This window comes from Lutjanus erythropterus, chromosome 14 (assembly GCF_056507025.1).
Source record: "Lutjanus erythropterus isolate fLutEry1 chromosome 14, fLutEry1.hap2, whole genome shotgun sequence".
Taxonomy (NCBI): Eukaryota; Metazoa; Chordata; class Actinopteri; order Lutjaniformes; family Lutjanidae; genus Lutjanus; species Lutjanus erythropterus.
This window is the reverse complement of record NC_139330.1, coordinates 9924328-9951257: the sequence shown is the minus strand read 5'-3', so window position 1 is coordinate 9951257 and position 26930 is coordinate 9924328. Positions and strand designations below refer to the sequence as shown.

Sequence of the window (26930 nt, the reverse complement as noted above, 5' to 3'; positions counted from 1 at the left end):
TGTTGGCTGGGAATTCTGATTTATTTTCATACATCATTATATATTATAGTAAATAGTGTCCAATAAACAATGAATTTGAAACATTGACTGGTTCAGCTGTTTAGTTTAGTTTTTTTTTTTTTTTTTTTTTACAATAAAAATGGAAATGCAATTGAAAGCATTATTTATTTGAAATATTTTTTATTTTGTATTGGAAATATATTAACAAGTATAAATGGACCCTAAAGAAGTCTATTACATGTACTGAAAAATGCCACTGAAAACACTAGACATTTGTGAGACTAAATATTTTTGTACGATACTTTTGTCTTTTCATGACACCCTCTGTGTAAACAATTGTATAGTTTGCTTTTTTGTAAAATACTAGTAACAAGACTGAATATTGAATATGTTGATTGTATAGCCTGGAATGGTACAATAAAATTAAAGAAGAAAAAAAACAGATGTCTCAGGCAGGGTGCATTTTAAAAATGGGCTTTTATTCATGTTGTTCCTTCAACACCACTGTATTAAAAAGGCCTTGGAGCGCAGTGCGCCTGCGAACAACGCAGCATCATTTCTGTTTAAAGGTTTTGATACCTTTTCACAGGGCTGAGCATGGTGTTGGTATTTAGCCTGGATGGTACAGAAATACAAAATATTTCAGTCATTTCCCATTATTGGATATATGTTTGTATATGTAAATTGAGTGTGTAGATAAATGACCATTCTCTCCAAGATAACCATTAACATATTCAGTGCAAAGCGAAGGCTGTATCATAACATCACTTGAAACACATTCAACCATTTCCAGCATAGAATAAAATACAACTTGGGACACATACATTTCCCAGCACATGATGATTTAAAACAAAAGCTTGACAGATGAGAATTAATGTAAAAGACACTTTTTAAATCATGATAAAAGCTGATTTCATCTTTGATTCTGATTATAAAAAGCCTATAATATAACGTTGCATCCCCTGTTCTGAAGCAACATAACAAACCTAAAACTGCGAACAGCTGTCATACATGTGTGTGTTTGTGTGTGTGTGTCAGGTGACGGTCTTCTGAAGCGATCTGTGCAGGTCTCAGGTTAAGGTGCTGTTTGTTAAGCATTTTCCCTCAAAGTCATAAAGTATATCAAATAATTTAATCAAATTACAGACATCACAACAGATTTCCACACACTCCTATCACCTATCGCACTTCCTCGTGATAATCAGACGGTTAAATTTTCCTGATTCTTTTTTTGTCCGAGTTTCTGAGCCCACGTCTCCAGCTGTGCCTTCAGCGTGCTCGCTTCAGGTCGGTCCTCTGGTTTCTCGCACAGCATCGGCTTTATGATGTGCTTCTGCAAACAAACAACAAAAACAACTGCTAACGAGATCTTTACACCAACAATAAAAATAAATGTTGACATGCTACAATATGGCTGAAGCTCCACTCCACAGCATTTACAACAGCACTCCAATATAATGGGATTAAATGGCACTTGACTTGCGAGGGTCAAAGCACCAACAACAACAGCACAACAACTCTTTCCAAAAATCATGAGTCAAGATAATCCACAGACCTTTTTGTGAGCAGTTTCATTTAGGAACTACTTTCTTTCTGCAGTAGAATCTGCTGGAACTACTTTCCTTTCTACTAGAAATAAAGTAGCTCCTACATGAAAGTATCCTGAGTAACCTTGTCACGATTTCTGGAAAGAGACATTGCTGTTGAGTTTTTCAAATACATTTTTTGGTGCTTTGAGCACCACAACCTGAGTGCAATTTAATCCTATTATATTGGACAGAGGGCAGACATCTCTACGGCCAATATCTCCAAAACTCCGCAGCTCACACTAAAACCTTGTAGACAGATAAATAGTAAGAAAAAAAAGTGTATTTTTGATTTTGGGGTGAACTGTCCCTTTAAATTCTGAAACGGTAATACCAGTCGTCATCTTCAATCTGGTTTATCATGAACATTTCATCTGTAGCGGCAATTTAAAAATCTGTTAGAGTAATAAGAATTCGGTGATCTACCTCTTGGAGAAAAATCTTCTCAAACTCTTTGGGGAACATCTGACGCCTGGCATTCTGCAAAACCTGCAGTGACAGAATGATGAAAGAACATTAGTTACATTTTAATTTACTGATAATTCAAATTAACCCCTGTCGAATGTTACAAATCAAAAGAAGAAAATTTTAAATAAAAAAATAAGTTTTATTTTATCTGCTACTCACAGTGCATTGCATTAACTACTACTGGTGAATATGCATTTGGTTTCTTATTTATATATATAAAAAATATATATAGGCCTGCATAATATGGTAATATTGTCATGGCAAATAAACTTAAACAACAGTGGAGCAGATAAGTGAAAAAAAAAAATTGTGGAAAGAAGTTCTAAAATTTGAGTGAGTGTAATTATTTTGAAAAATCCCATCAGCCACCTATATTTCACTGGAATTGTATCATATAGGTGATTTTGAGGATTCTGGTGTCGAATGAAAAGTTTCTAACTACGGAAAATTCAATTTTACACCTCTGCCATTCCCTCTAAAACTTTTATTAAAAATTATTCACAAAAATTGTAATTTTAGTTGACCATTGACCAGTGTATGAGGAGCTGAATATCATCCTTTGGTTATTACCCTACGTAGGATTTTTAGGCTTCTGTGTAGTAAACTGAATATCTTTGGTTTGGGGACAAAACACAACATTTGAGGACATCATCTTAGACTTTGGGAAACAACATTTTCACCATTTTGTGACATTTTATGGACCAAACAACATTGATTAACAGAGTGACAGATTGACAGATTAATTGATTATAAAATAAATGTTAGTTGCAGCCCTTAAACACTATATTAAGGTAACTCATTTCATCTTATTTTATATTGTAGCCCTTTTTTGATGAATAGGCCTATTTATCTTTGCTTATAATATGTTGGATACATATTAAGGTACATTTTCAACTAAAAAACAATTTATCAAAAACTAATTTGGTGGTCCCCCTGCAGTAACTCTAAGGACCTTCTAAGGGTTGCCGACCACCTGTTGGGGTTGTAAATCTGGCTTTTCTGTGGATTTGATAGAAAGACCATTCATAATGGACAATTCTACAGAATACTGGAACCTAAACTGCATTGCTGGGCTTGAAATGGCAGCCATCTTGGTTTTTGTTTGGCTGACGGGGTTTATCAAAGGAATTTGTGGCACTTCTTTCCGCTTGTGAAAGCTGTGTAGTGTAAGACTCACCTCTGCTCTTTCGTGGCCAGAAGAAATTTTCCACAGGAGTTCCAGGTATATCAACCCGAGAGGAAAGATGTCCACTTTTTTGTCATACCTCCTCGCTCTCGCCTGTGATAGAATAAAAACAGCACTGAAAAAAGCTGCTGAATGTTATCCTTCAACTTTGAAAATTATGTAAAATTATGTAGGTCCAAGTGTTTTGATTCTGCTGCTCTTACTGCCAAGAGTAAAGACAGGTGAGGCTGAGCTTCAGGAAATCTAGGAGCACTGTAAAGTGTTGTAAGCATACAGGTAATCTACCTAATTAAAATAACACAATAATACAGAAGAAACAGGCTAAAAGTTGTGGGCCAGGTCTTTTCGATTACTTCTTTGGAAAGGCCAGACTTTTAAAAAGTTCCAAAGACTAATTATCCTACTACTACACTGACAATCTTCTTTTAAACAATTTAAATGGCCACAAAGTTGGAATCTTAACAGGATGTTTCAATAAAATCACAATGATATACTCTTTTTTTATATTTACAAATGATCAAAGGGCTGGACTGAAGTTGTTAAAGGGCGGGATTTGGCCCAGGTAATCTCACCTGTTCGGGAGCCATGTAACTCGGGGTCCCTGTTCCCACTGTTCTGTCCATCGAAGCACTGTCTCTGGTGACCAGTCCAAAGTCCCCGATCTTCACCGCTCCATCCAGTCCAAACAGGATGTTTTCAGGCTGACCAGTGAAAAACAAAAACAGAAACTGAAACAAACGAACAGCCGTGGCAGTAACAGATACATGTAATGGGATTATGTAATCAGGATACCAAAAAAAGGTAACTGTAATCCATTACAGTAATCAGTTTGCAGTTTAATTTAGTAAAAATGTGGATTACAATTTTAAGATGCATTGTAACATAAAAAAAACCGATACACTCCACAAGTACAACCAACCACTATCATTGGCAACACAGACCAACTGCTAAAGTTAGCCACATAAAACAACCGCTAACATTAGCTACACAGACTAACACTGGCTATGCAGACCAATTTCTGACGTTAGCAAATGAACATCTAGCACCTCATACTATGGCCAGTAACAAACGAACTTAGAGCTTGAAATTGATTTTTTAAAAGGCATCTTTGAACCAGAAACCAGCCTCAAATTTAAACTCTGTGTGTGGCTTTCATTGGGAAGGGCTGTTCTGTTTTGTTTGATTAGATAAATGTGTAACTAATTGCTACGGGTTCACACAAAGATCTGTCTCAGTGTACTGGTGGAGCCTTGTCAGCGCAGACCAGAGGACATATGAAATGGTCCTCCACACTGCAGAGTCTGGTCTCACCTTGAGGTCCCTGTGGATGTGCTCCAGGGAGTGAATGTATTCAACTCCACAAATTATTTGTTGAGCAATGTTCAGACTTTCTTCTCTTCTCTTGGAGTCCTGCAGAGATTTGTTCTTCTTGTTAATCCACACTCTGAGCGTTCTGGTTTGACATAACTCCATCTGAATGTAGAGGTACTTTGCCAATGGATTATTTCTAGACCTAGAAAAATAAAAGGTGAAAAATGATTTAGTTACTCTCCTTTAAGTTGAGATAAAATGTCAAGACTCAAGGTAAGTGTGTTAGACTTACTGGGAATAGCTGCAACTGTCATATGAATCGTCCCCTTGGTACATTGAATCCTCCGTCCAAAATGTGTAGTATCTCACGATGTTGCGGTGGTGGAGGTCTGATAAAGTCCCAACCTCTCGAAGACATTTCCTGATCCAAACGAGAACAGGACAGTGAATCAGTAAACAAAGCACCTGCACAAAAACTGCACATGAAATATTACTACTGCATACTCACTCTTCCCAGAGGACAATCTTAACAGCGTAATACTTGTCCAGCAGTTTTTGTTTCACTTTGTAAACACGACCAAAGGCTCCACTGCCAAGACAGCTCAGGGGTTCAAAGTCTGATGTAAACCTGTCGAGATCAACGCAATTTTTTAGGTAAAAAGGTTAAAAAAAACATACAAATGTCTTCTTGATTGTTCATTAATTATCAGGAAAGAAATTTAAGACCATGTTGGTGTAAAACACACATACGACACTGCAAATTAATGTTTGTCTTTTCATACCTGGACCGAGTCGATGTCTTGTTGTGACCATTTCCCACGTTCTTGAAAAAAGAATTTAAAAAAAGATTTAAAATATTAAACCCTTCTCCTCTTTACTAGGACATACAACATACAACGTGTCATATATGTAGTGCAGACCTGATCCTCGGAAGAGTTCGATGAATCGGTGAATATTCCTGAACTCGGTGTCTGCCTTGGCAGGCTTTGCGATGAATCAAGAGATTCCCTAGAAGAACATTACAAGAGGCATGAGTAAAGTGTTTTCACTGTTAAACTCTGCAATCTGTTTTAACGTTACGTTCGATAAGTGTTGGACAGTGACGTTGACAACCTGCTTGGTGCATCATCTTCAGATGCAGTCGACCCAAGAGACATCTGCAATTCACAACAACAAAAAAACAGTGGTTAATTAAGCCTTCCCAAGTCCTGATCCTTTTCACTCTGTGCGCCGATGAGAGTTGAGCAACTTTGGTATATTGGTCAACTTTCTCCTCTCCTGTTTCCTGTACTTAGCAACCTGCTATGCTGAACAGCCTGAGGCAAATTGTGATTTGTGATATTGGGATGTACAAATAAATTTTGACTTGAACTTGAAAATGCGAGCAAACTAGCTAGGTAATGTAAACCAATTATTAGCTACCCAGTTAGCTTGTGTTTTGTTAACATCAGCATCAGGGAAAGGAGCGCCGGGTACCAAACTTACTCAACATTAAACCACAAATATGGACCCAAACTAAACGTTCTTGCTGTTTCAATGCTGCAACTGTAGATTCTTGCTTTAGTAACGTTTTTTTTTTTTTTTACAGTTATGAGAGAACAGACCTGAGCCTTGGAGGGGTTTGATGAATCTGTGAATATTATCGAGCTACTTTCGCTCGTTGACATGCTTTGTGATGATGAGTCATAGGTGTCCCTGTAGGGAAAGAAATACGAGATAAGAGTACAGTTTGCTCAGTATTTAACGGCATTGTATTCTCTGCTATTAATGAAAAGTTTCTCACGATGTAGTTGACTGCGTTGACGACATAAGTGGTCCACCATCTTCGGACGCTGTTGATCTGACAGACACCTAAAAATCCACAGAAAACATAATGTTTCAACTCAGTGAACAATTTTTATTCAAGTTTTCCAAAGTAGCCGAGGTTGAGATCTGGCACTCATTGATGCGAACGCTCAAACTCGCTCAACGCTCAAAGGAACATCCGACATCCTGGAGGCTGCTAAAAAGGCCATGCGGTGGGGAGCTCCATGGAGGCCTTGCAAGTGCCTGATATCTAATACTATGTTTGTATTGTTTTGTAACCATTTATATCAGTGAAGGTGGGCTAAATTACAGAAACATCTTTCTAAAACAGTTTCAACAAAAACATTATAACATTATAACCTTCATGAAGGGAGGATTTGTGTCAGGACTGTTGCGTGAGCATTAGTTTTCGCAAGCTGCTGTACCTGAGAAACTAGTGACTAAGTGTATATTTAATTATATAAAGGGAGAAGAAAATATTAAATACCTTGCTGTCCCAGTCTGACTGCTCTTGAAGAGCAGACCAGGCCAGCTGAGCTGCTTTTTGTTTGGCTTCCTTGATAGACTTACTCTCAGCCACAGGGTAGTGATTACCATTGATCACTAATTTGTAGAAAAATCTGCATTTGGAAAAGCAGGAAAAAGGTGGCATTTTAAAATTGTTTACAACTGAACATATATCAAGAGTTAATATTGAGTGTCTGTGGTGTTAGGTTGCAGGCGTTCAGGTTTATACTCACGTCATGTTATGAGGTGGACCGCATTTCCTCTCTTCAATGTATCTAAAGGAGCTGCCTGTTTTCTGACAGTAGTGGTTGACGATGCCTATGTAGTTTATCTCCGTAATGCTGTTGTTGGAGTTCACACTGAGACTTGCTGTCTTGTTACTGTAATGAAAACAAGTAACATCTCACACTGATGAAGACACGAAAATGAAGCCATGCATTACCACTGTGATTTACAAACCAGATATCAGAAAGTCTTCGACTCAGGTCCTCCTTTTGTTGACTTGATGAACGGCTGTAATTCTCATCTGCAGTCTAGAAATAAAAAAAAAAAAGTACAATTTTACAGTGGTTGGATGGATGTTACACCTCACACTTATTTATAAAAAAGTAATAAATCTGTAGGCTGATAATTAATGTAGGAGAAACTAGTATTTATTACTTACTTCAGCAGTTTCACTGCCACATAGAGACATACGCTATGAATTGGTATTTTTCCTCTTACCTGGAGTCCTATTCATCCATCTAGATTGTTCAGGTGTGAGCTGCAGAGTTTTGGAAGTGTCGGAGAGGTGTCTGCTTTCGCTCTGATATGATAGGACTAAACTGCACTTTGCTTGTGGTGCTCAACTTGCTAAAAAAAATACACTTGCAAAATTCAGAACCAGTGTCTCTTTCTAGAAATCATGACCTGATTATTCAAGGTAATCCAGTAATCTTGTGGGTGAGCAGTTTCATTAGGAACTACTCTCTTTCTAGCAGAAAGGAAGCAGTTTCAGTAGATTTGACTGCAGAAAAAAGTAGTTCCTACATGAAACTGCTCACGACATGGCCTGTTGTGCATGAACGCACTAAAAGAGCGGTGTTCATTGAACGTGCTCATATTTTTTGTGAACGGTGAACTAAGCGGTTCATGATCAACTGCCTGAAGTGTATGAACTACACTTAAGTCTGTTTCTGACTGTGTTACAGTGAAAAACAGACCTGTCTCCCTGCACTTCTCATGTATTATGGGGCATTCAATTTGCACTGGATTAAGTTGGAATTTTAAAAAATGTAAAATGTTCTCAAATTGTTGTTAAATAATCCTGGGACTTCAAATTAAAATGTGACTATCATGCACCACTTAGTATGCATCCCTATGAGGAGCTTCTATTTCAATTTAGATTAAAAAAAAATGTGTGAAACAAACTTTGAGGTAGCTCTTTTCAAGTGTGAACTTGCACAACAATGTTGTGGATTGAGTCACCGTGTAATGATTTCTGGGAAATCTTAGTTTCATTACATTGGAGAGAAAGTAGCTCTCCAAAACTCTGCAACTCACATCAAAACAGTCTAGAATAAGAATAAGACCTCAGATAAGAGGAAAATATGCATTTTTGACTTTGGGGTGAACTGTGCCTTTAGATACTACAATCCAACAAGGTTAAATAAAAAGAAACAACAATCTTACCGAGTCATTCGAGTCCTCAAGGCATGTCAGGGCATTTTTAGCAGCATTCTGCTTGGCCTGCTTCTTGGTTCGCCCCACACCGTCAGGATAGGCTTTACCATTTAGGACCACCCTCTGAGTGAATCTGGAGAGAAAGCAAAGATCACTTGAAATAACGTTGGTGGCATTGGGGTACAAATGGCTGATCCAATACTCGGCACCGGCATCAATCGGATACCGCCCAGAATCACTGGATCAGATATCTTGAAGATGCTGAGCCTTTGAAGGATGCCCCTTTAATACCCAGTCATGATCACCTGTTATAAATTAGTCTGTTTACCTGTTAAATGCTCCAAAAAGGTGTTTTTGAGCATTTCACACCTTTCCCAGTCTTTTGTTTCTCCTGTCCCAACTTAATTTGAAACATGTTGCAGGCATCAAATTCAGAATGAGGGTATATTTTCAAACAAAAAACAATAAATGCAACACTAAAAATCTTTTCTTTGTACTGTATTAATTTTAATACAAGTTGAAAAGTTTTTGCAAATAACTTCATTATGTTTTATGCAAGTTTTACACAATGTCCCAGCTTTTTTGGAACGGGCACTAATCAATAACGTGCCTGTATGCACCACAACGTGGAGGAAAACTTCTGTGTGTAATGTCAAGGTGAGGGAGGAGAGGAGCTGTCAGCTGGGACATTTCTCTATCAACAATGACACTATTTTTATTTTCTACATTTCTGTGTACTACTGATATGATGGTTAAAATATTTTAGCTCTTGTTTCTGCACACTACCACCTTCAGCCTGTAGATGGTGGTAACACACAAGTCTTGTTCAACTGTGGCTGAAACTGTAGCAGTACATTTAGTCAAACACTGCACATGAGTACAGCTTTGAAATATGTGCAGGCTAATGTTCAGTGCAACTATATGATCTCTGCATTACCGCTCTCACTGCTTTCTCCCCCATTTTATATGAAACTGTAAGTTTTCACCCAGAAGGGGGCGTCTTGCCTCGCACTGTCAGTCTGGTAAATGGATGATGACAGCACTTCCACTGTACTGTGTTCATCTTTTCTTAGTTTAAGACAGAATTATGTTGAAATTTCCACCCAGTGAAGCATTTTTTCACTTGAGGTCACGATAATGGAAGCTTTAAGATTGTAGCCAGTGTTGCCAACTGGGATGTTTTGTGCTGCACTGTGCAGGTCAAAATGGGGTTGGGCGGGTGGACAGAATTTGTGGTTTGTGGTTTTTAAACACAATAAGAATTACAATATCTTAAAAATATAAACATAAACAGTACAACTTTGATGTGACACAAATCTTATTTGTTATTATTATATTTTGATTTATTCTCATTTATTCTGCTGAGAGGAGATCTGCAGCTATCAAATCCTTATATTCATTATAACAGAAACCTCTTGCAACACTACAATATGATTATTGGTTTGGCTGTTTGTACTGCCTGCACTTCTGTCTCTCCCTCTCCATGCATGTGTGTGTGCAGGCAAACTGTTCAAGCTTGTTGCAGTTGACCAAGTTAGATAAAACCTATTATTTTATGCTATTTGGGCCGTCTCTGTATTTCTTTTTTAGTTTTACAGTAGAAGTAATAGTTGTTTTATTATTATGTCATATTGAAAAAAATGTATGAATCACAATAATATTGATAGAGTAATGAATTCATTTGTAGTCTTTGTTGTCAAAATGATTTGGGTGTTTTTTTAATTAATTTGTGAAGATTTTAAGGATTTTTTGTGCTGGAAAACAGCAAACCAATCTGGCAACACTAATTTTAGCTGTAATAGTTGCAGATTAAAGTGGTGTTGTGAGACTCATTAAGTGTAATGTATTCTTACTGTACATGGTAGTGGCCTATAACAGTTTCTTTTTTTTTTTTCTTTATTATAATCTTTAATATTATGTTTTATAAAATTATTATCCTGCTAGTAATCCTCATTTTTACTCAAAGTATCTGTAAACTGATTACATATTGTTTTCTGTGACTGTAATAAATTATAGTTCCCTTTTTTTTGGTATCCTCATTGTGTAATCCTGTTACATGTAATCCATGATTTCCAAAACCTGAGTATTTTGGAGTAGTAAGTGTAATATAATCAATTTATATCACTAATATAAGTTAAAGTAATACAGTTGTTTTGGAAACTGTAAACCCTTTACTCTACTTGTTACTGGGTAAAGTAATAATATCAGTAAGTAATGCATTACCGCTCTATACTAGTTGTTTCATGGTAGTTTGGGAGTTTTCTAAAATAAAATGTGAGGATTACTAACTATTTCTGTTTATCTAGTTATTTATCATTACCCTGTCATTGTTAAATCCACGGTAAAAAATGAAATGAAATGAAATAAAATTTTAAACTCACACTCTGTCGTGATCAGGGCCAACAAAGCCGAGGTCGTCAAACTGCAGCTTAGCGCGTCTCTTCTGTGAAAACTCGTTCAGTCTCGCTACGAAGTTTCCAGTTTCCATCGTGAAGGTCTCTGCTGCTTCTTCTTCTTCTTCTGCTGCTGCTGCTTCTCCTGCGCTCCTCACACATCTGTTTCGATTCTGCTCACTCTCAGATACATGGATCACGGTAGGTCACGTGATTTTATCATTTGCGAGAAATCAAAACTGAAACTGAGCATCAATTAACCGGAAACGACCTGAGGCGAAAGATTCGGGCTGTGGCCTTCGGCATCACCATTATGATGATGATGATGATGATTATTATTATTATTATTATTATTATTATAAGAGCTAACAAGTAGTGGTGTTGATGCTTTGATTCCTGACAGGTCCTATGAGGTCTGTCATGAACCTACATCACTTAATATCATAAAAATTGTCTGTAATATTTGTTTTAGCCGGTGACTGTGACCTCAGTTGACCCACCCAGCGCTGTACCCGGATGTGGGGGATGGGCACATGTTTGGCACTGAAACACACAGGTGTGTGTTGGTGTGTCTTAGATTCTCAAGTCAGTGTCTGAACAGGACAGACTGGTATCATGGGACTATGTGTGTATAAAGGTTTTGTGCTTGTGTGATATTTTCATGTCAGCCTGTTGTGATGAATATATCTTAAAGGGATAGTTCGCTCAAAAATGAAGAGTCAGTCATTATCTTCTCACCCTCATGCCAATTGAAAGTTGGGTTTAGTGTTTTTAGTCCACATTGCTGGATTTTCACTGGAAAAATCTCCCAAACAATGGAAGTGAAGGATGACATGTTTTCAAACGTAAAAAAAAAGGCAACAGAATAAAAACATAAAATGCATCCATACTGCTCGTCCGGTGTAATCCAAGTCTCCTTCAACCCTGACATGTTAATTTGACTTGAAAGATGTAATTTATGCCATGTTTATAGTCTAAACCTTCAGTGTAGATCCTTAACTTGGAGACACATCCACGTGCACATGCTCACTGTCTGAACTGGGTGTTTCTGGTGTGACTTTGTACATGTGCAAGTGAACAGCATATTTGGGGCTTTGAGTCTTGAATTACACCACACAAGCAGTATAGAGACATTTTAGGGTTTTTTGTTTGTTCGTCTATTTTCTGTTTATACTGTTTTCATTAAATTTACCTAGTTTTTAAGAAATCATCCACAGAGATGTCTGATGTCTCTCTAATATATAACGGAACTATGTGGCTCTAATCCTGTGGTGCTCAAAGCACCAAAAAGTACATTTCAAGCATCGTCTCTCTCCAGAAATCATGACCCAATTACTCAAGATAATCCACAGACCATGTTGTAAGCAGTTTCATATAGGAACTAATTTCTTTATGCAGTAGAAAGAAAGTAGTTCCTACATGAAACTGTTCACAACAAGGTCTGCCAAGTATCCTAAGTAACTTTGTTTGAGCACCACAAACTGAGTTCCTTTTAGTGCCACTGTACTGAAGAGAAGGCCGACATCTCTGCTGTTGATGTTCCCAAAACTCTGCATGATTGTAGATAAGGACATCGCTGTTATTAGGCCTACAGCTATGGTAGTTTTAACATGCAATCAATTAAATCATTAACAGAGAAGAGTAAATGGTATACAAAAGCCTTTTTATTAAAAAAAAAACCATTCTCATAAAACAAAGCCAGTTGTAATATTATAAAATATTACTATCAGTATCTGTTTCCAGGCTTGTATTACATGGTGTCAGAATCAGATTTCCACCACCAATTCTCAATGACAACAAAATGTACAGGGAGAACAGCAAAAGTTAAACCATATAAAACAGAATAAGACAGTATTCCACATTTAGATTGTAGATCAATGACCATTCTTCCTAAGATATCTATTATTAATTCACTGAGTATAAAATAAAGGCTGTATTGTGACACTCCTCCCACTTAAATACATTCAATCATTTCCTGCATAGAATAAAATGTCTGCACGTGATTATTTTGTTTAAAAAAAAGCTTGACAGATGGCTAAAAGTTACTTTTTAAGTCACAATAAAATCTGATTTTGTGTTTCATTCCACAATGATAAAAAAACTGTAATATATGATCCCCTTTTTAGGTTGTTCATTGATTGAATGGTTACTGATTTGACCTGTCTGACTGCTGAAAAGCCAAACTGCCCCCCTCTGCCATATGTGTTTGGTCTTGAGTAGCGCTTTGTGCAAGTCTCAGATTATAGCGCTATAAGTGCAATATGGTAATCGTTTACCTACAAAATCATAAATAACAGTACATTAAACCATTCCGGTAAACTGCACATATCATAATAGACAAAATCTCCACACCCTTCAGTGTCTGTGGTAATCACACAGTTAAATATTTTCTGCGCTGAATATCTGAGCCAGCTTTTCCAGCTCTGACTTCAGCGTGCTTGCGTCAGGTCGGTCTTCTGGCTTCTCACACAGCATCGACTTTATGATTTGGTTCTGCAAAAAACAAAAACAAAAACAATCTTTATACCAGCAATAATAAATGCTGGCATACGATACGTATGACTGAAGCTCTGAAACATCTGTACGTTAGCCTCCCTGCTGCTCTTTTGGAAACTATTATGACTAACTGGCACCTTGTGGGAAATGCGGTTTCAAGTAACAAGTTAGTTCAGTTTGGATAATAAGAATATGATAATGTACCTCTTGGGGAAAAGTCAGCGAAAACTCTTCAGGGAGATTCTGTTTTCTGGCATCTTCCCAAACCTGGTCATCAGGCAGAAATGAAAGGATGAAGGTTACTCAGCTTAAAATGTACTAATAATTCAAATTATTAGTAAAATTTTGTTCTGTCAAATGTTGCAAATAAATACAAGAAAAAATAGACTAAAAAAGATTAAAATATGAACATCAAAATTCCTTCATATCTGCTATCAAGTGCATTTCTTTTACAATTTACTGCGTACCATACAGAAAATAAATCAATGGCTGGTGCATTCTTAGCTGTTCTTTTGTTTATTTTTACATATTAGACAAGTCATTTGTCAAACTGTAATAATAACACAGTTATATGTTCTGTTTATAAGACTCACCTTTGCTCTTTCATGGCCAGTAGAGAGTTTCCAGAGAAGTTCAAAGTATATTAACCCCAGAGGAAATATGTCCACTTTTCGGTCGTAGGTCTTCTCCCTCATCTGTGATAGAATAAAAAAGCAGAATTCACAAAAGGCGCCTTCAGCAGCTTAAGGTCTCCTTTGCTTTTCCTTTGATTTTACAGCTTTCACTGCCAACAGTGAAGAGAGGTGAGGCTGAGCTTCAGGAATTAAGCCTGTTAGAAGAACATCCTAGTTGACACAATAATACTGAAGAATTAAAAGTTATTATAGGGCATCCCACCTGTTCAGGGGCCATGTAAGTTGTGGTTCCTCTGTATCCTGTTCTCATCATCATGTTCTCAGCATCGTCATCAATGTCAACAGTGACCAGACCAAAATCCCCAATCTTCACTTTTCCATCCAGTCCGAACAAGATGTTTTCAGGCTTGACATTGAAAAGCAAAAACAGAAATTGTTACAAAAACAGTGAATTTGTAGTAGCTGCAATCATGTGCATGCATGCATCCACGTATTCATGCAACCAAAGTTGTATTTTTTCATTGGACCTCTGTGCTAGTCATGGATTGGCATAGCACACTATGTATAAGCGTAAGGTGGTTCATAGGTGTACTCGGTACTAGAACACCTTAGGCCAAAGGTTAATGGTCGACTTGAAGATTGGCTGAGGAGGTCTCTCGGGTTTGGTTGGGATCTCCTGAAGCAGCTAGCAAGTGCCAGGAGGCCAGAGGGGCTCGGGCTTTGGTGGTCGCTGATGCAAAAATCCAGGTGTGGGAGGAGTTCAGAGAGGCTATGCTTAAGGATTTATGATTGGCCACAAAGATCCAATCCATATCTCTGGCAGCAGTGTCTGCGGTTCCTCAAGAGATAAGGCACTGTTGTGAATGAAATTTGCCCTAAGATGCTGTCGGGCCGATACACCTCTTCAGTGTTGTGTACAGATCGGGAACAGTATCTGAGGAGTGGGAGGCCAGGTTGGCCGCTCCGATATTCAGAGAGGAGGACCGGAGGGTGTGTTCCAATTATTGCAGTATCACACTGCTCAGCCTCCCCAAGAAAGTGTACACTAGGGTGCTAGAAAGAAGGCTCAAACTAATTGCCAAACCTCAGATTCTGGAGGAACAATGTGGATTTTGCCTTGGCCATGGAACAGTAAGGTGGCTCAGGGATGTGATTACAATGCCTCCTGCATGACTTCCTTAGAGGTTTTACAGATGCATCCAACTGGGAGGAAACCCAGGGGTAGACCCAGAACTCACTGGGTCTTACACCTTCTATCAGGCTAGGGAACGGCTCGGGATCTTCAAGGAGGAGCTGTGAAGCATTAATGAGGAGAAGGCCATCTGGAATACTCTGCTTAGCCTGCTGCTACCATGACCTGACCCCGGACAAGTGGAAGAAAATGGATAGCTGGATGGATCATGAGGAACCCATTCGCTATTGTATCTGCTTTCGTACGCCAATGTCTGTTTAGAGATTAGCGTACAAGTCTTTTTACATCTCAAGTTGTTAATCCGATGGATGCATGCTTGCAATTAATCTGAGACATTACACCTTTTGTGTTTAACTTTGACTTCCTACCAGAATGGAAAACTAGGGCTGACAACAGGTCATTTCAGTTGCTCATGTTCCTAAAGTTACATACAGGTAGCCTCTCTTTGCCTCAGTTATACACTGTGGAGTCTGTTCTCACCTTAAGGTCCCTGTGGATGTGCTTCTCCGAGTGAACATATTCAACTGCACTAACTATTTGCTGAACAATGTTTAGGCTTTCTTCTCTTCTCTTGCAGTCTTGCAGACAGTTCTGCTCCTCAATCCAGTCTTTTAGTGTTTTGGTGTCACATAACTCCATCTGAATGTAGAGATACTTTGGCAATGAATTATCTGAGGACCTAGAAAAGTCAGAAGAAAAAAATATTCAATTACTCTCCTTTAACTTAAAATTAAAAGTTTAGACTTAAGGAAAGTACATGGGACTTACAGGGAAGAGCTGGAACTGCCAGCTGTAATGTCCCACTGGTATCCTGAATCCTCCATCCAAGATGTGTTATATCTGACGATATTAGGGTGGTGAAGGTCTGATAATGTCCCGACCTCTCGAAGACATTTCCTAATTCAGACAAGAACAAAAAATTAATCGCTTAACAAAGTACTTGCACAAATACTGTACAAGAAACAGTGCACACTGGTACCTTACAACTTACTCTTCCTCTCTTTTTCTGCAGACAATTTTTACAGCATAATCTTTGTTTGACAGTTTATGCCTCGCTTTGTAAACACAACCATACGCCCCGCTGCCCAGACACTCCATGGGATCAAAATTTGAAGTAAACCTGTCGAGATAAATGTCAGAAAAGAAATTTAAGATCATATCAGTATAAAACACTCATGCTACACTGCAAATAAATGTTTTTTTCATACCATGACAGGGTCGATGTCTCATTCTGAATTTTTCTCATATTCTTGTGTTTGATGGCATGCTAAAAAAAAGAAGAAGAAAACGGATTAGAAATTTTTAAAGCTGCTTTGATTAATAAATTGTATACTCATTAAGAACTATGACATACAATGTGTTGTCCAACATATAAAACAGCCAAGTCGTGTATTGTCTTTTCGAGTGACTCCCTCAGTAGGTTAATCTGACACAGATGTTTGTTACACTGAACCATCTGGGAAGTCCTTAGAAACTCTTTGGAAAAGGGCAGGCACTTTAAAAAAAAACACTTGGCATGTGAGTGGATGAACCATTTGTCTTTCATATCTAACATGGGCTAATTTCAACCAATCAGATCAGCGCTTCCATGGACGCTTCTTGCTGTCGTCACACTTAAAACCAGCAGAATATTAAGAGGGTGGATTTTTCTTTTAACTATCACAAGTTGTATCATGATTCTGATAGAAAGTGCAAACCTGTTGATCCTTGGAAGAGTTTGACGAGTCGGTGAAAATTTCTGAGCCACTTGTACCCGATGACAGACTTTGTGACGATGCAAGAGATTCCCTGCAAGAATATAATAAAAACATAAGTAAAATGTTTTCAGTGTAAAGCTCTACAATGTTTTAAAGCTGCTGTCAGCAAGAGCCTTACAGTGAAGTTGGAGTTGACATCCTGGTTGGTGCATCGTCTTCAGGCACACCTGGTATTTGAAGCGTCTACAATTCAAAAAAAGTGGTTAATTGTAACATTACATAGCATGCTCCAAATTATTTAAACAATTAATTTAAATATCATAAGATTGTTATGATTATGAGAGAACAGACCTGAGCCTCAGGAGGTTTTGATGAGCTGGGAAATACTGAGGCACTTGTGCTCAGTGGCATGCTTTCTGATGTTGAGTCCAGAGACCTCCTACTAGATTAAAATAAGAGACATGAGTACAGTTTGCTGAGTATTTAACCTCATAGCATGCTCTCCTATCAATGACAATAATTGGCTTACAGTGTGGTTGATCTGGTTGGTCCACCATCAACAGACACTGTTGATCTGACAGACACCTAAGATGCACAGAGAAGGTGTTTGACATGTTGAACACAATTATTTAATGTTACATTTCACCTCAGTGGAACCATTTCATTCAAAAGTAGCTGGGGGCACCAGGAAATATCAACAGCCTGAGTTAGAGTTATGAAAAGGACGTTGCCTGAAACAAATAGAAAAAAGTGCCTGGAATGATATGAAGGTTATAATTTTTAATTTTTATTGAAAGTGTTTTAGAGAGATGCTTGTAATTTATGGTGCTGTTGAATTGTATTGTATTACACTGACGTGTTAAACAGTTTCAAGAAAAACTAAACATTATAATCTTCATTAAAATAGGATTTGTAGCATACTGCATTAGTTTTAGTTAGATGTACTTAATAAACTGGCAAATGAGTGTATATTTGATGATATAAAAGGAGTAGACAATATTAAATACCTTGCTGTCGAAGTCCGACTGCTCTTGAAGAACAGACCAGGCCAGCCGAGCTGCATTTTGTCTGGCTTCTTTGACAGTCCTACCCTCAGCCTCAGGGTATTCCTTATTGTCGATTAATAATTTGATGACAAATCTGTGTTGTGTTTTGAAAACAAGGAAAAAGTTTAGATCATTAATTATGATTAATCAATCAATAGTTACCATAGAGATTGAGGTTGCAGAGGTTGAGATTCATACTCACTTGAGGTTATGTGATGGACCACATCTCCTCTCTTCAATGTATGTATGGCAGAGATTTTTTCTTCGACAGTAGTGATCAACAATCCCTATGTAATTTGTCGGTCTTTGTCTCTGTTTGTCACTTTGAGGCTCGTTCACATCGAGGAGTCTTATCCTGTTACTGTAATAAACAATTAACATTTTACAGTGATGAAGACATGAAAATGAAACGGGGCGTTACCGTTGAGATTTGCTCACCAGACATCAGAAACATGTAGATTCACTTTCTTCTTTTGCCAAGATGATGTACGGTTGTAATTCTCATCTGCAGTCTGCAGTAAATAGAAAAGTACAATTTTTAGATGGTTTGAACAGTGGACTGTGGCCTGCTGACCATGTGACACCTGACAGTACAACATAAGGAATTTTTAGGCCTATGATTGATCTTTCACTTTTCCTACAATCCAACATACTCTTGTTAAGCAAAGCGGAAGAATAATCTTACAGAATCAACTGAGGCCTGATGTTCCTCCTCCAACAGGCATTTCAGGGCATTTTTAGCTGCATCATGCTTGGCTTCCTTCTTGTTCTTCCCCACACCATCAGGATAGACTTTACCATTCAGGACCACCCTCTGGGTGAATCTGTAGAGGAATTGTTGCATTTGTTACACAAGCAAATTTGCTTTAATTTATATTAATCTACACATTACCATATTCAGTGTCTAGGGTGGGCCTATTGATCTGTCTGTCTGATCATTTATGTATATCAGTATCCCACAAAATTCAAATTTGTTGCTACATCTACAAATGAAAGTTAAGACTCTACCATGCAAAGAGAAAGCCACATATCAAAAACATCCAGAAATGCTGCTGACTTCCCAGGGCCTGAGCTCATCCGAGATGCAATGATGCAAAGTAGAAAAGTGTGCCGTGGTCTGACAAATCCATATTTTAGATTGTTTTTGGAAATCATGGATGTTGTGTCCTCTGGGCTAAAGAGAAAAAGGACCATCCTAAATTCAAAAGCCAGCATCTGTGATGGTATGAGGGTGTGTCAGTGCCCATAGCATCATGGGTAACTGTCACATCTGTGAACGCAACATATGCTGACATCCAGAAGACGTGTTTGCTTATTTCAGCAAGACATATTCTGCAGGTGTTCCAACAACGTGGTTTTGGAGCTTATTTTGATTGCTCATGTGTAGTTTGTTGATGCATTTTAATAAGAAATAATGCCTTTTTCTTCAGTAGCTTCCATGTAATGTGGCACATGACTCAAAATCAGTACCAGAAATTTTAAAATTTTAATTACACTGGACAAATGGTGTCTTTATTTGCTACAGAGGGTGAAACTACATGTTCGGTGTGAATGCCCATCAAATGTTATAACAAGTCTGTATAGGCAATATGCTGTTATATCGTACACCGCCGGGTTTTTTTTAAATTAATTTGCTCTGTATTTGGTTGTCTCTAACCTACAAGTTGTTAAAACAGTTTTCTGATATGCATGCCTCCTTTAAAATGCATTTGTTATGTCAGCGGGTATTATTTAATTTAATAAACCACCATCAGCGCCATCATCATCCATGCCACCCTACAGAAGAGTCTCAGGAACCCCGTGCAGTTATGTACAATCCACGGGTAACAGAAATGTATTGAACTCACGTTGGTTCATGATCAGGCCCGACAAAACCGCCGTCCTCATAGTCCAGCTTCCAGCGTTTTGCCCGTGCATAATGGTGTAATTCAGTTACGTAGTTGGTATTTTCCATTGCAAATGGCGAAGCTATCGGATTTCCTACTTAAATTACATAAAACTGTGAGAACGAAGTACAAAGTTCATAGTATTTCTCTCTTTTCGCTTCCCATCTTCGCTTTAGTCCAGTCTTTTCCTCCGTGTATCTGCGCGATATGTCCCTCCCGGTTTACTGTGGATCACTTTAAGTTTCGATTTCTCCAACGTAATTTACGCAACGGGTCCGCCTCCTGCGGCAGCGCGCACACAGGCTGGAGGAGTATTTTAAGAAGCTGCACCCTTTATATGTAATGGATCAGGGCTCATATTTTTTGTATGGGGTGACAGCAAAGTCTCCGCACGACTGATCCCACTATCTCATTTCAATCATGGCTGCCATAAAAAGGTTTATTATAGCTTTTTAAACTACATCCACCATAATCTAATATCGCTGTTTAGGAAAGCAGGAAAAACAGCAAAACTTAACTATTCTGCAATGGTGGAAAGAGTACTGAAAATCTGTACTCAAGTACAAGTATTATTATATTGCTAAAATATTACTCAATTATGAGTAAAAGTACTAGTGTTAGAAAAATAGTTAAGTAAAAGTGCAAAGTATTTGTCAAAAAAACTATTACTGATGTCACCATCACCTCTCCAGACTAGGGCTCTAAATTTTCTGTATTTTGCTTTACCAATAGTTAAAACACTAACAATCAATTAATCATTAATAATTGATTTGATACAAAACAAGTGTTTTTTTCCCCTGATTTTGATTGGCTGTCTCTTTTTTATTTCCTTATTCAGCAAATCTCTCCAGCAGACAAAACAAAGCTAGATGAGGTGCAGTTACTGCCACAACTATTGATTAAATAGCCATGAACATATTTTTAACATTTTCTTAATGAAAAATCAATTAAAGATCAGTCATTAAATATACTTTTTTTTGTTTTGTTTTGTTTTTTGTCCATATGTCCTGGTTTTCATAGGCTTTTTTGCTATCAAATCACTTTATTGCTACAAAAATGCAGATGAAAGGTGTGGATATTAATTCAAATTGTACTCAGTACTCAACTATGATTTTAAAAGTAACTAAGTAGATTACATGGCATAATGAATACTTAAGTACCCCAAAAAACTACTTACTTACAGTAATTTGAGTATTTGTAATTAATTACTTCCACCCCTGCTATTCTGCAATCTCCTTTTGATAATTAATCTAATACTTCTTCACTTCCATTCACTGAGCCTCCCCTGAAATTGTTTGGCTGCCTTTAAGGAGGACCCTCTTGCTGGAACAAACCTTCAGCACCTATAAAAAAAATATCTTGAATACTGTAATCGATTGCTGTAGTTGGTGCAGTGACCGCAGGCTACTGGAAACAGAAACTGGAATCAAATCATATTCAAGGCATTTCCTGGTTTATTCTTACCTCCACTGCAGCGACGACACTGTCAGCATCTCCACAGTGTGCACACAGAAAATTTGATGCACACTTACATATAATAGTTATGTACTACAAATTAAGCCGCAATGTCCTTATTCATTGGATCCATTGGTGAATGCACTTAACAAGGCTCAGTGGAGATAGGAGCTGAGGCACCTGGGATAGTTTCTGTTGGAGCGATGGCAGCTTTTACTACAAAACCTAAATTTCCATCTTATTACTTCACTATATTGTTTTCATACAGAACAGATCATGGCCAGATCTACAAGAAAACTGTAAACATTTTGCACACATTGCTTAGAGGTAATATTAACAATATTTTTTTCAGCTGATACCAATAATTACCTGCTTTTCATAGCAGATCCTAATAAGATAACCACCAATTTCATATAACCTGTAGTTTCTGCACACCTGAGGGTTAGGAAAGCCTCAGATGTAGTGGGCACTGATAGATGATTTAATATTCCATAGATTACTTCTCACTCTTCAAATGTTCCATTTATTTTTTTCTAGTAAAGTGCATCAAAAAACCTCACAAATATACTTTGGTTTTTATGGAGAATTTGCCAAACAATTAAAATTTAATGTTTTAACATAATATGTCAGATCAGACATTATTATAGCCAACATGTATCTGCTATAATTTCATGATCAAAATAATAAATAATGATGCAAATAGATCCCATCATCAGAGGATAATTTATCATGCATACCTAAAATTCACAAATTGTGCAAAATACAACAGCATATATACAAACTTTACAGAAGTTAAAGGACCATTACACCCTAGTTTTTGATGTTTTATTTTCCAGTTCATCTTATTGACTATTAAGGACATAATGTGACATCACCTTAAACAGATTTAACAATTTCCAGCACAGAATACAGTGTTTCAGTACCAGTGGACAAAGTAACTATCCAGGACATGATTATTTGTTAAAAGGGAATAAGGTTTTGTGAGCCTTTTCTCATCAATACCACATAATTCTGATACATTGTGTCTTGTCAGTTCATGAAATATTAAAAAACACTTCTTCTACTCAAGCTTGTGATGCTTTTGTTTACTGTTTGTGTGTTTCCATTTAATAATCAGACAGTCTGCATATTTTTAAGTGCAAGTTTGCGAGTTGTGTACTCCTCCAAGTCCACCTTTACTTTACTTGCTTCAGGTCGGTCTTCTGGCTTCGCACACAGCATCGACTTTATAATTTGGTTCTGCAACAAAAACAACAAGAGGAACAGATACTGTGATCTCAATAATACCAATAAATGCTGTCAGTGTGTTTGAGGCTCCACTGGGCAACCTGACAAAACAGATTTTTCCCCAATCTGTCCTCTTGATATTTGACATTTTCATTAAATTATACGCACACATACTCACATACATGTTTAATGTGTCAAGTACATTTAAAAGAAAAATGCTGGCATACCTCCTGGGGGAAATATTGCAAAAATTCTGGAGGAGGTTTCTGGTCTCTGACGTCATCCCAAATCTGGAATTCGTGCAGTGATTTAAAAAAAAAGGGAGGAATTAAGAGCATTAAATTAGTGTGATAAACATTTGAACATGTCATATTAGGAAAAGCATGTGTGTAAATAATATTATAGGTGAATACTCTTCTGATTGGTCGGCAGGTGTGCGTTCAAACCATTTGATGCACATGTAGTTTTGCTCAAGTTTAATCACTGTTCGAAAATTCATATGCTACCTACCTTGTAAACATAGCAACATTAAAGAGCATGGCTGTCAAAACTCATGATGAATAAATAACACCTAATTTACTCATCTACAGAGGCTGAATGCTTTTATTTCATATTGTTGGAAAATGACCGTGATATAAGCCGGATGATCAACTTGTAGGTGTGTGCTCAATGGTTTGGGTGGTTCTTTGTTTCCACTTCATGCCTTCAAACTGTTTAACGCACACCTACTGTTTGATTATCCCTTATGTATCTTTATACAAAATATTCCCTCTATGACAAGTCAAATGAAAAAGGCCTTTAATGTTCTGTTGAAATTTGAAAGTCAGTCAACATCTGTGATCTGATCAACTGTCTTTGAAACAAACTCAAGCATTTATTAATAAACGGTTAATACTGACATTTATAACATGCATTTGGAAAAAATCTCTGAACAGCTCACCGCTTTCCTTTCGTGGCTGGTAGATACGTTCCAGAGGAGTTCAAAATATATCAACCCCAAAGCAAATATGTCCACTTTTCGGTCGTAAGTGCTGCTCCTGCTCCTCTGTCGGAAAACAAAAACACAATATTGACAAAGCAGTGTTTCATTCGGGCCACCCATCAAAAAACTGTTATTGCAGCACAGAGCAGACTCTTCAGCACCAGCGATGTAAAAACACAGAAGAATCTGTTAAGTTAAAAACCAGCTCACCTGTTCAGGAGCCATGTAGGACGGGGTTCCTTTATACACCGTTCTCTCCACCAGGTTCTCAGCGTCATCTTTCTCATCCGTGACCAGACCAAAGTCTCCGATCTTCACTTCTCCATCTTGTCCAAACATGATGTTGGCAGGCTAAACGTGGGAAACAAATAAGACAAACATGTAGCTTTGCGACTGACGTGAAGTAAATGACATGGTTTGATTCGTCTCGTCCCACCTTCAGGTCTCTGTGGATGAACATCTTGGAGTGAATGTACTCGACTCCACTGACTATTTGTTTGACAATAGTTAGACTTTCATCTCGTCTCTTTGAGTCTTTCCGTGATTTCTTCACATTCTGAATGTTCTTCTCATCAATCCACACTCTCAGTGTTTTGGTGTCACACAGCTCCATCTGAATGTAGAGATACTTTATCGACGAATCACCGGTCGACCTACGTAGAAAAACAGGAACGTAAAAAGTGTGACATGACATACCTTCATGTTTAGTAAAAAAGCACAGTTCAGAAAGGATTTTAACAAGAGGACAGGACTTACTGTGAACTGCTGCCACTCTCTGCTGCGCTTTCCCACTGGTATCCAGAATCCTCCAACCAGCACGTGTAGTACCGAATGATATTGTTATGATGGAGGTCTGACAACGCCCCCACCTCTCGTAGAGCTTTCCTGATCCGAAGGAGAGCGAGAACGTGGCTCAGTCAATGAAACTTACTTTACACACGACTGTGACTGACGGCGGCGCTCGTTTTAAAAAGGAAAACTTGACTCACTGTTTGCAGCGGACGATCTTTATGGCAAAGTTCTTCCTCAGCAGTTTTTGATTTGCCTTGTAAACGCGACCAAAGGCTCCGTTTCCGAGGCACACTATGGAGTCAAATTCAGACGTAAACCTGTGGACATTAATACAAATAATACTGAGGCAAAGAGGGGACTATATACTATGACAACAGTACTAAAAATTCACGCTAATATTATAATTGAATGATTTCATTTTCCATACCTTGACATGACCGACTTGGTTGTTGTTTTCCTGCTCGGACTATTTCCTTTATTCTTGCCATTGAAATTCACTCCATCCTTGATGAACAACATAAAGTCATGATATAGAAATTAAAAAACCAACGAGATAAACTTGCAGGATTAATATCTTCTTATTTTACCTCTTTGCTGTGTCTGTCGACCATTGGGAAATTTGCTGCAATTCTAACAAGACAAGAGAAATTACAATCAGCAACAACATCAAAAGAAATATTCATGTACTGCAGCTTTACAGCGGGTCACAAATGATGGCTTACTTTATTTTGGACTTCGCATTAGGACTTTCAATCTGTGCAACATGGAAAAAATACAGCCAATTATATTAAAGCATACACACATTCAAAATCTATTACATAAAGAAGTCCTACTTTACTTCTCAGAATTTCAATTGAACAAAGATTAATTTGGAGATTAAGTTTAAAGTTAATGCTTTAACTTAAGTGCAACAAAATTAAATTGAATTTAGGTTTAGAGAAAAAAACCCTGAGGTTTAAAGAGAAGTTTAAGTGGAAACTTTCTTAATTTTAAGACAGATTGGCGCAACATAATTTTAAATTTAACCATTATTTAATCAGGTTTAAAAATAAACCCTTGTAGGTGCATCCCAGCCTGGGTATCAGTCAGTAATCAAGGCTGGTTATAACCTCTGCAACAGGCTGAACATTACAGGATGATGGACCATAACAGATTCAGGGGATCATATATGAAATAACAGACCTGATCCTTGGGCTGAATCGATGAATTGGCGAATACAATGAAGTCACTTGAAGTCGTGGACACGCTTGTTGATTTTGTGTCAAGGGGCTCCCTTGGAGAATAAAATGAGACACATTATTGGATTATTATCAGCATCAAACTTTACATCTGTTGAGCTCCTCGGTCGGTGACTTACAGCTTGCGTGGTGATTTGGCTGCGGCAGCATCATCAGACAGAGCTGACAAGACGGACACCTGAGAACACAAAGGAGGAGTTCAGCTGTTACACAGAACCGTGTTTTGTAGTAATCGATGTTCTCCGGCAAAACAAGCGACGATGAGTCCACCGCTGTACGTCAATCAGCTGTTTATAACTGTCAGTCGCTTCGCCAATTATTGTAAATAATTATTATTGTAAATCAGCGTCTGAAGGGGGCGATGTCAAAAAAAAGTTTGAGAGTCACCGATTTATTGAATAAAAAACAACAGAAAATATTAAATACCTTGCTGTCAAAGTCCGACTGCTCCTGAAGAGCAGCCCAGGCCAGCTGAGCTGCTCGCTGTTTGGCATCCTTGACGCTCTTACCTGCTCCCACAGGATAGTCCTTATTGTCAATCACTAATTTGTAGAAAAACCTGTGACGGCAGAGAGGAAATAATTAGATCATTGTGTCTCTCATATCTACCAAGAGTTCTCACACAAGAGCAGTCATACTCACTGAGGGACATGATCTGGACCGCATTTGTTCTCAAGGACGAAAGCACGAGTGCGCCTCGTCTTCTGACAGTAGATGTTGACGAGCGAAATGAAATCTATCTCTGCAAAACCTTCGTCTTTGCTTCTCACACTCAGGTTCTTTGTCTTATCACTGTAACACCAAGACAAATCAGAGAATGATTGAAACTATTAATAGCCAAACACACACCAACTGGAGTCAGGAGGTTTGTGCTCACCTGATGTACGACACACTTTGATTCAGCTCCTCCTCTCGTCGAATGAATGAAACGTGTTTCTCCTCTCCAGGCTGCAAAACAAAACAAACATTTTTTTTTATTTATTATGACTCACTGATTGGAGAGCGGCTTGTGTTCGTACCTCAGAGGACTATTTGTTCAGTTTAATTTTGAACTCTTTTGGCCACTTCAGCCCACAGACAGCACCCTGGATTTATCAGTGCATATTATACATATTTTCTGTCCTGCAGAGATATTTATCCATCCAGATTGTTACAAATTACAATTTCATTTCATTTTTATCCAAAGCGATGTAAATCTGAGAGCCGATTCAGCACAAGCAGGGGTCCAGGGCACACTGGCTCCCACTGCAAATTTAGAGAGGTGTTTCCAAAACTTTTTTTTTTCCTGGGGACCTACTTTTTCCTCCCTTATCAAACCACTATCAGTAAATCTTTGGAGGATTTAATCTGTGCATAAATGAACTG

At 37.9% G+C, this 26930-nt stretch overlaps 2 protein-coding genes across 2 annotated transcripts in view; both read right to left on the bottom strand.

Moving 5' to 3' along the window:
- The window catches only part of LOC146315198 (uncharacterized), a 34957-nt gene that overhangs the window by 5426 nt on the left and 2601 nt on the right, over nucleotides 1-26930 (bottom strand). Inside the window, 36 exon segments of the mRNA XM_084736537.1 lie at nucleotides 1208-1333; nucleotides 2013-2075; nucleotides 3232-3333; nucleotides 3813-3941; nucleotides 4552-4753; nucleotides 4844-4972; nucleotides 5060-5179; nucleotides 5334-5374; nucleotides 5472-5559; nucleotides 5665-5708; nucleotides 6156-6246; nucleotides 6335-6402; nucleotides 6845-6977; nucleotides 7098-7244; nucleotides 7324-7397; nucleotides 8536-8659; nucleotides 10908-11099; nucleotides 17469-17524; nucleotides 17947-18079; nucleotides 18188-18346; nucleotides 18424-18497; nucleotides 18671-18809; nucleotides 19833-19968; nucleotides 22511-22565; nucleotides 23734-23886; nucleotides 23972-24188; nucleotides 24292-24420; nucleotides 24525-24644; nucleotides 24755-24831; nucleotides 24915-24957; nucleotides 25050-25081; nucleotides 25510-25600; nucleotides 25685-25743; nucleotides 25992-26124; nucleotides 26208-26357; nucleotides 26443-26513. Coding sequence (XP_084592663.1) covers nucleotides 1208-1333; nucleotides 2013-2075; nucleotides 3232-3333; nucleotides 3813-3941; nucleotides 4552-4753; nucleotides 4844-4972; nucleotides 5060-5179; nucleotides 5334-5374; nucleotides 5472-5559; nucleotides 5665-5708; nucleotides 6156-6246; nucleotides 6335-6402; nucleotides 6845-6977; nucleotides 7098-7244; nucleotides 7324-7397; nucleotides 8536-8659; nucleotides 10908-11099; nucleotides 17469-17524; nucleotides 17947-18079; nucleotides 18188-18346; nucleotides 18424-18497; nucleotides 18671-18809; nucleotides 19833-19968; nucleotides 22511-22565; nucleotides 23734-23886; nucleotides 23972-24188; nucleotides 24292-24420; nucleotides 24525-24644; nucleotides 24755-24831; nucleotides 24915-24957; nucleotides 25050-25081; nucleotides 25510-25600; nucleotides 25685-25743; nucleotides 25992-26124; nucleotides 26208-26357; nucleotides 26443-26513 — 3900 coding nt within the window.
- On the bottom strand, nucleotides 12774-17266 carry LOC146315199 (interferon-induced, double-stranded RNA-activated protein kinase-like). The gene is made up of 10 exons (XM_084735633.1): nucleotides 17118-17266; nucleotides 16940-17030; nucleotides 16451-16509; nucleotides 16234-16362; nucleotides 16011-16139; nucleotides 15723-15921; nucleotides 14313-14456; nucleotides 14009-14110; nucleotides 13620-13682; nucleotides 12774-13412 (listed from the first exon to the last, which is right to left on the bottom strand). Exons 1-10 carry the CDS (start codon nucleotides 17135-17137, stop codon nucleotides 13299-13301), a joined length of 1050 nt encoding a protein of 349 aa, XP_084591759.1. The 5' UTR covers nucleotides 17138-17266; the 3' UTR covers nucleotides 12774-13298.